Genomic DNA, 9,472 nt, shown 5'->3' with positions numbered 1-9,472 from the left:
ATTATCACCACAGTATTCTGCTTACAGGCACAAAAGATCATCAACATAATTTAAGCTCTATGAGTCTGTGTTAATTCACAATCCTGCTGTGGTAGAAACTAAGGAAGGAACAAACACTTTTGGTTCTTTATGATTCATCACCATAGAATCCCTTTCTATGGTTGTCACATTGAATATAGCAATATCAGAGTGCTTTGTTGAGCACTTGACTTCCTGTTCTCCCTCTCTCATCAATTTCCATTAGTTTTACCCAACCACTGCAGTGCACGGCACCGCTGCGCTAAATGCGCTCAAACACTGCTGAGGAGAGAGAGAGAGGAAGGGGGAGGAGAGAGATGGATATTGAGAGAGGAGGAGAAGACGGAGGGGAAAAGGGAAGCCAGGAATAGCAGGTTGGACAGATATGCATAGTCAAGAGCTGGTGTTGCCATCCAAATCCCAGAAATACCGATGAACAGGCACAAACACTCCTGCAGAATCACCATGTAGAGCTTCAAAGCTGAAGAATGAGAATGCAGTAACTGCAGTTGTTGAGGATCAACCTCAGCAGATGGTAAGACTCTGCAAAACATTGGGAATAGCATCGTTCTGTGGAGCTTGACGACAATGGAAATGTCATCCAGACTGGATTTCTTGTGCTGGATTTGCTTCTGGAACAGTGGTTTAGTAACACTTGTCTGATTGCATTCCAGTGAGAAGAGCAGAGGGATGCTGTGAAGCCAAAGCATTTATTTCCAGTCACTGTCGTTGTAAAATCTGCACCTCAGGAAACATGTATGCCTTCTATTCTCTGCTGGTCTACATTTTCTACACTGTTTTCAAAAAGGAGGAGGAGGCAGCGCTCGAGGGGGCGCGCAAAGAATCCCCGGAGGTATGTGTGGCCACAGCGGACAGACGCCGATAGACATGCTAATATATGCATTCCCTATTGTCTGCATAAAATGTGTGCAAACAAGTCTTGCTAGAAAAATTTAATGATTTTTTTTTAAATATTAATTTTATATTTAAGTAAAAAATAATCAAATGTTAATCAAATAAATTGAAATATAACATAAATGTTTTTATAAAATTTTATTTATTCAATATAATATTTAATATAAAGTATAATATTATAGGCAATATAGAAACTAGATTTCATTAAGGTGATAATTCGATAATACACGCATGCACAGTCACGTATCGTATGTCCTCAGGGGTGGCTTTAACACCTTCCAATAATCACATTAATCTTCCTCTGTAACTGACAGGAGCCTAGCCATGTTTCCATGGAAACAGAGAGCAAGGGGAAGGGTAGCCACACCCCCAGGTTGGGCAAAAGAGGGTGTGCAAGTCTGAGTGATTCGAGTAAGAATGTTTCCATAATGTTGTTTAGTTACATGATGATCTAAATACAGAGATGATGCTCCACGTAATCAGTATACAACCACAATTGAATTTTAAATTTCAGGCAGCAGTAGTGATAGTGATGGGATGTCCCTCAGTGATGAAGATGATGAGTTTGATGAAGGTCATGGATTACCTGCCAAAACACCATTAACAGCATTCCTGTCTTTCAAGCAAGAGGCAGAAAAGAGAAGAGCTACTAATTCTCCAGCAGAACCAAGTGGAAAGGTCTAACTACATCTACATTTGCCCACATTTCATTGTGGTGGTGATTTGGTAAACTGACGCTTTGGCACACATCTTATACTGCACAGTTTGTTCCATGGTAATGAATGATACTTCAAATTTTGTGGCTTGAAGAAGTGTGCTATTGCATTTCAGAATAAGCAAATTTGATAAAATTACAGAAAAGACTTGCAGTGACCCAAGTCAAGGACCTCATTAGACCTTAATCAGGATGGATGTCATATTTAATTTTTTTTCATTAAGTAAAATGGGGCTGAATATTGATTGTACTGTATGGCCCTTGGAGCCTCATTTTCATTACCAAAAAATTTATACATTTTATTTTATAAATTGTATTAATTTATAAATTAATAAATAAATATATATATGTATATATATATAACACACACAATTTTATGTCTGTAAAAGTTTCTTTTATTTCAGGAAATGAATGATGGTTTATGGTTTTAGTTTAAGTTTTGATTAAATAACCCTGCCACCAAGTAACCACCCAAAACCCTAGCAACCTCTCATAACACCTTGGCAACCTCACAGAACACATTAGCTACTGTTTAGCAATGCTCTGGCAACCACCTACAACACCCTAGCATTGTGACAACAAATTTTGTAAAGGAAGAACACTAGTCACATTTTCTAAAAGAATGTGTAGAATCTAGTTGAACGTGAAAAAAAAAACAATTTATAAGTGCACAGTTTTTATTAAAGGGGTCATATGATGCGATTTCAATTTTTCCTTTCTCTTTGAAGTGTTACAAGTGCATAAATAAGATCTATAAAGTTGCAAAGACTAAAGTCTCAAATCCAAAGAGATATTCTTTATAAAAGTTAAGAATCAACCACGCCTACCTAAAACGGCTCGTTCTAACACGCCCCCACATATCTACGTCACGATGTGGGAAGATTTGCATAACACCGCCCAAATGTTCACGCAAAGAAACAAGGAGTAACTTTTATTCTCGCTGTAGTATTGTTGCTGCCGCCATGTCATGAAGACGCTGTGTGTTTCGTTGTGAAAGCGAAACTACTTTGTTTGGTCTTCCAAAAGAGGACATGACTAGAAATCAGTTGTTAAGTTGTATTTACAACACTGTTCCAGAACAGTTCAACCCAAATATTCAGATGTGTGCAGCGCATTTTATGGAGGACTGTTTCCTGATCCTGGTGGAGTAGACTACAATGCCGGCTGTTCTGTGCTGATCGTTTTCATATTTAAAGGATTTGCCACTGACGATTCAAACGCGAGTTTTGAGCAGTGTAGAGTAGCGCTTGTTGTTTGTCATTTCTCCGATCACAAATGCAGACTTGGTTTTATGTTTACACCGTGCGATGCAATGTGTAAAAATACAGTATAAGTCATTATAATCAGTAATTATGTCCCCACTGGATGCAACAAATGCCTCGGTTATAATGGGTTTTAATGTTTTTGTCTCGTTGCTCCGGCCGGACAGGGCATCACAATATGGTAGGGACGTAACATTTCCGTCACACGCTTGAGGTATTCGGCCAATCACAACGCACTGGATAGCTGGTCAATCACAGCACACCTCGCTTTTCAGACCGATGAGCTTTGTAAAAATCGACGCGTTTCAGAAAGGCGGGGCATAGAGGAGAAACAATAATGTACAGTATGTGGAAAATAATGTGTTTTTTGAACCTTAAACCGCATAAACACATTTCATTACACCAAATACACAAAATAATGTTTGTAATCATATGACCCCTTTAAATAATTGATCCAGGTGTATTTTCCAGGTGACAGAGTCTCCATTGCTGTCTGTGATGTCACACCTCCTGAGTTTCCTGGAGCAATATTCCCATCTGCAACAGCTGCAGCAGCAGGCGGATCAGTACCGTCTGCAGCTGCGCAGACACCGCATCCAGCACCGGCGGAAAATGAAGGCCCTGCGTGCTTCCTACCGCCAGCGCCTCAGAGACAAGAACAGTGTGATTAACAGCCTGGAGGAAGTGATCGCTCAGCAGCAGAGCCCATCGTCTGAAAATGAGGGTGAGACCTTTTGAACCTAAAGAAATAACAGAATCTCAATGTGAAGATTTATCTGTGAATAATAAGGAGTTTAATATTAGATGCCGCTATTACCTCGATATTTATTTGTTGGAGGATGCTAAAATCTTTCTCTGTCCCTGCTGTTTGGTCTGTCTGAAGGTATCAGCCTTTAAGTTAAAAGAATATTTCTGGCTCACTTGACAAAGATGCTGTTCATTTCCACAAAAAAAAACAAAAAAAAAACTTGCGACCAGATTCCTAAAAAAAAACTAAAATTTGTCTTTTGAACAATCTTAAGAAAAAATACATCTTTTTTTTCCTTTTTTTTATATTTAATCATCCTAACTTTATTCTTAGGTTAGAAAATAAGAAAATAGCAGTTCAGAAGAATTGTATTATCAAGGTGACGGCATTTGATGTTTGCTGTTGGATTCTGAATCTTGTAGTTTGACATCAATGGTAAAAGAGGCGAGGACCTGTTCACATCATGTGGACAGCTAAAAATTGTACTTTAAATGAGAACACTGGAGAAAAGTGCTAAAAATAGCAACCAGATGGCTTTAGAGACTGGCAGTGACCTCAGAGCTACAGTACAGAGGGCATCTGGACTCTCTGGCGGTCTGTTTCTCCTCAGACATCACCAGGTGTTCCTCTGTCACCTGTTATAACTGGTTTGCTATCAACCAGACTCACTATTAAACACTGCATTAGTTTAAAGTGCACGTCTCTTGCACTAATTCAATGTCAGGTGTACTTGTCTTCGTAGTTCAGTGGATGCACATGATCCTTAATGCCATCAGGATTTACTGAGCTATATTAAACCCAGAGGTGTTTTAAAGGAGGTCTGAGATTCTGACGAAAGCTATCTGATCTGGTTCATCTTCATGGCAGTTGTGTGTCTGGCATCTGGCCTCCCAGAAGTAACAATGTGAATCAACCAACACATTCATGGAAATGCACAACTATTTTATGGCTATTTTGTGTCTAAAGGCCTGTTCACACCAAGAATGATAATTATACAGATAATAAATATTATTAGCATCCACACCAATGCACACCAAACGTTGTTTATTAGTTCTGCAGTTATGCTGTCTGCTGCTTTAAATACTCAAGTTCTTTAAAGTCAGTGTTATTGTCAAATCTTTGCACTCATTTTATCCTCAGATATTTGAGTTCTGTATAATTACATCATGAAAAACCCTTCACTGCAATTATAGATATAATCCTCAAGCTGTGACTTGAGAGGAAGCTGGCAAAGAAAATATAAGTCCATTTCAGGGTTTTAAGATCCCTCCAAAAGAAAGAATCAGGCACTGTTCAAATGTCTAGTATCTAGTCAAGTTTATAATTATTTTCCAAATGACTCTCGAGTCAGATGAATAAGTTACACTATAAAGAATGAAGTTTTAAATAAAGCAAAGTTTATTGGAGTACATTTGACAAGAAAATTCTATTTCAGTCTACTTTAAAATTGAATGTTACTTGCTGTTCTTTGTCATTTTTTGTGAAGATTACAAGCAATTTCTGAGTGAAAATAATTGTACAGTTTTTCAGTGTACTTTTGAAATTCCACTAAACATCTATGACGTGTGTGTGTGTGTGTGTGTGTGTGTGTGTGTGTGTGTGGGTGACTGCATGCTTCCTGCAGCATCTCCGGTTAAGTTGCATAAGTTGGTTCAGTCTCTATGCGGGCTGCAAGTAGAGAAGAGTCAGCTGAGAGGAGAGCTGCGATTGCTTCATTCCCAGCTTGAGCAGAGAGAACGAGATCGCCATACTAAAGTACAGGCTTTCCAACAGCAGGTGCTCAGCATTATACTTTCCCTCTATTCATTCAGTCACTGATTCTATCCATTCATCTGCTCATTCAACCCACTTAGTGTTTTAATAGCATGTTGACTACACCAATGATCCTGAAAGTATTTTGGGTTTTCAAAATCAGGTATTAAGCTCTGCTGTACTCTGTTGGCTGCACATTTCATCCATTTATTTGATAATTCACTTTCACCCCCCCTTCACCCAGATTTTCGAAGCTGACTGCATTGATTTTGTCCCTGTAGATTGATGAGCTGAAGAGCTGTATTGAAGAAAGAGAAGAGGAGCTGTCCAAACTCAGAGTTGCATCGGTAAGCTTCTGGAAGAATCTTTTCTAGTGCTCTGCATTTGAAACTGAGCACATTACAAACCAGACCAGACAGTCTCAAAATGATTCATGACCAAGAGTTTATCTGGGTTGTTTCATCAGATACTTTTTTCCAGGTCAGCTGTGACTTTTTTGGTGTGTGTTTTTTTCACCAGGGAGTAACAGACTCAGAAAAAAGAGTGCTTTGCTTATCAGCAGAGAATGCGAGTTTGAAACACAGCCTCACAATGACACAGGGTCTTCTGCAGCAGCTGTCAGTCATCCCATCCCAGTCCAGCTCTGTGCTCATCAAGGTAAGACTGGCTTTTAATGCACTGGGTATACTGTAAATCTAGGATATGAAAACTCCTATGATACTCGTCTTTATTCCCTGCCTGACTCCTGTGACATTTTCATTGCGCTTCACCACTGTATCCCATATACATTGGCATTAGCATTGTAAAATCTGCATGTAAATGTTTTCACACAGATATTGTGATTTATCAGTAAGTTAATTTTTCTAAATTTAAGTTCATTCTAAGTTTATGATAAAATGAAACTACACATAAGCAAAACCGTCTCAGGTTACTTATGTAACCATGGTTCCCTGAGTAGGGAAGGAGACACTGCGTCCTCTAGGGATAGCCAATACATAGCAAATAGCGCATTCCCAAAACTCTATGTCTTGAGAAGTCATCAAGTCAATCTACGGCTATAATGCTGGAGAAGGGTAAGCATACTGCATGCTAGCCAAACACTAGCCAAGCGCATCAGGGAGGCAGAGGAAGGGCCTAATTCACCTGATGTTTCTGGTTTCTGGTGCTCTGGAGAAACAGAGAACTCAAACTTCTCATGTGAGAGGATAACTCCGAATTCAGAGGAATAACGTTGCTCATTCCAGGTAACCCTTTGATAAAAGGGGAGCACTGCTCAATACTACCACGAGGACAGCCCATCGAGCGAGGAATCCAACTCCTCAGAGAGGATTAACGCTCGAAAGAAAGCACCATACTCACAATAACCCTCAATGGTGAGAGGAGCGATGCTTCCAGAGTGGTTCGACAGAGAGGAGTGTGTCCTTGAGTGGAGCCCAAGGTACCGGGGTCTATACCAACTTAGGGAAAGGGAACGAGATCAATAACATGTAACCCTTACCATACAAGATTTTAGAAAAGTGGGCAAAGCATAACGTGCACACTTACCACTTATGTGGATTTTAGAAAGTGGGCAATGTAGAAAAGTGTGCAAAGCTTAACGTGTGCACTTACCATAGTGTTTGGATTTAGAGTTTTCCAAGCATCTATTTGCAGATACCTGGAAGTACTGGGCCAAACAGGAGAGGCAAGCCGGGGGCCTGATGATCACGAAGGCTCCCGCAGAAGCCTGTGTTATGGCCGCATGATCCAGGAAGTATGAAGCCGAAAAGAGCTCTGTCCGTAGAAGTCTCTAGAGCAGACCATCAGTAAGATGGTCACTATGAAGCCATAGAACCAACCAAACCTAGTAGGTCCAGCATAGGAGACTATACTGCAGGAAATTTCCCACCTAACCTCGGTCAGGTGGAGAGATGGTGGTTACAGGGGAATTAGGTAGGTGAAGATAAGGGCAGATGTAAGACCCCCGGGTTGTTCGGGCTCAGACCTGGACTTCGTGAAGGACAAAAGCGCTGACGCCCTGTCTGGATCACATCCCTTAGGTCTTTTACTTACCTTCCTTTGACCCGCGATTCTTCCTACCCCTACCCACGAACTTTGTGAAGGCAGGTCAGCCTGATATGCTTGGAGCATGACCATCGTGTGCAATGACGCGACAGCCCGACCTGCTGCTGCTGCGTATATTCCCTGTGGTCTTAAAAAAATTTTGTTAAGCTAAGTTTTAACAATATAGCCTATTTTATACACAGTAAAAACTTAAAGGGTTAGTTCACCCAAAAATGAAAATTAGGCTGCGTTTTACTCACCCCCGATGCATCCTAGGTGTATATGACTTTCTTCTTTCAGACGAATCCAGTCGGAGTTATATAAAAAATTGTCTTTGATCTTTCAAGCTCTATCATTGCACTCAGCGGGTGTTGCATTGCTTCTGTCCAAAAGATTTCCATCTTTCCATAAAAAAAAGTGCCTCACACGGCTCTGGGGGGTGAACAAAGGCCTCCTGTAGTGAATCCAAGCGTTTTTGTAAGACAAATATCCATATTCAAAACGTAATGATCACTTGAATCTAGCTTGCGCTCACTGTTGTAAAACGCAAGCAGTTCTGGTCAGCGTTGCACATGCGTCTCGTGAAAACCAACGTTTGTTTACAGGATCAACAGAAGCAAAGTTTCCTTACTTTAGCAAAGGAAAGCAAGTCTCCTCTTGGCTAATATCGAAATCCTCCGACCTTCTTCTTTACAAATCCTCGTTTTGTACTTCTAATTAGTGACCGTTGTTTTGTTTCGATCTCTCCGCGTGCGTCACTTCTGAGCGGCGCATGCGCAAAGCTGACCTCATACGTAATTCCCCCGGAACTGCTTCTGTTTTACAACAGTGAGCACAAGCTAGATTCAAGTGATTATTCCATTTTGAATATGGATATTTTTCTTACAAAAATGCATCGATTCGCTACAGGAGGCCTTTGTTCACCCCCCGGAGCCGTGTGAGACACTTTTTTTAATGGAAGGGTGCTTTTTATTTCACGTCTTTTGGACAGAAGCAATGCAACACCCGCTGAGTGCAACGATAGAGTTTGAAAGATCCAAGACAATTTTTAATATAACTCCGACTGGATTCGTCTGAAAGAAGAAAGTCATATACACCTAGGATGCATCGGGGGTGAGTAAAACGCAGCCTAATTTTCATTTTTGGGTGAACTAACCCTTTAAATTTAACGCAACCTGGTGTACAGTATTCAGATTTTTAGGTTCTCTCAACTATTGTCTTAATAATTATCTGAAATATTTTTGTAAATGCAAAAAGCCTTATTCAGCCTGTAAATTAATCAATCACCAATTTCTATCTGTCTATCTATCTATCTATCTATCTGTCTGTCTGTCTGTCTGTCTGTCTATCTACATGTATAGAAAAGAATGACCCCCCTTTAAAATAATCACATTTTGTTGCTTTGCAGCCTGAAATGAAGACAGACATGGTTTTTGTTTTATCAAGCTGTATTTACTGTTATAAAAAAATTATGTCCGAAAAAAAAATTTAAAAAAGGAAAAAGGATCACCCCCCTCCTAAAAATGACTTGTAAACTCAATCAGGTGTAGCTAATCACCTTCTCAATGGCACACATTTGACTTTCAACTGTGATCAGCTGTGGTCATTTTGATTAGCTCAGCATGAGAAGAGCTTTCCTGGAGCGTTTCAGTCTTTGGTAGTGCAACTGAAGCAAACAATCAACTATGGGTGATAAGGCACTGTCAAAAGATATCCGGGATAAAGTTGTGGACAGGCACAAGTCAGGAGATGGATACAAAAACATTTCAAAGGCTTTATTAATGCCTAGAAGCACAGTGAAGTCTATTAGACCAAGAGTAACTCTGAAGCAGTTGCAGGAATTTATGACAAAGAGTGGTCATTGTGTGCATGTGACAACAATATCACAATATCACAAACACAAATGTGGCTTGTATGGGAGGGTTGCAAGAAAAAAGCCACTCCTCAAAAAAGGCCACATGCAGTCAAAACTAAGCTTCGCCAAAACGCACCTTGAAGATTCTGAGGCCACATGGAAAA

At 40.1% G+C, this 9,472-nt stretch overlaps 1 protein-coding gene across 1 annotated transcript in view; it reads left to right on the top strand.

The window, feature by feature from the left end:
- Positions 1-283: 283 nt before the first annotated feature.
- LOC107581541 (kinesin-like protein KIFC3) overlaps positions 284-9,472 on the top strand; it is a 21,540-nt gene continuing 12,351 nt past the window's right edge. Inside the window, exons 1-8 of the mRNA XM_016267116.1 lie at positions 284-553; positions 693-871; positions 1,248-1,344; positions 1,448-1,611; positions 3,382-3,632; positions 5,260-5,434; positions 5,692-5,757; positions 5,930-6,067. Of these exons, the coding sequence (XP_016122602.1) occupies positions 773-871; positions 1,248-1,344; positions 1,448-1,611; positions 3,382-3,632; positions 5,260-5,434; positions 5,692-5,757; positions 5,930-6,067 (990 nt within the window). The 5' untranslated portion in view covers positions 284-553; positions 693-772. The remainder of the gene's footprint in view (positions 554-692; positions 872-1,247; positions 1,345-1,447; positions 1,612-3,381; positions 3,633-5,259; positions 5,435-5,691; positions 5,758-5,929; positions 6,068-9,472) is intronic.

The sequence above is a fragment of the Sinocyclocheilus grahami genome, unplaced genomic scaffold, assembly GCF_001515645.1.
Source record: "Sinocyclocheilus grahami isolate Dianchi unplaced genomic scaffold, SAMN03320097.WGS_v1.1 scaffold36.1, whole genome shotgun sequence".
NCBI classification, from domain to species: Eukaryota; Metazoa; Chordata; class Actinopteri; order Cypriniformes; family Cyprinidae; genus Sinocyclocheilus; species Sinocyclocheilus grahami.
Note: the sequence above shows the minus strand (reverse complement) of the source record. Positions and strands in the feature narration are given on the sequence as shown.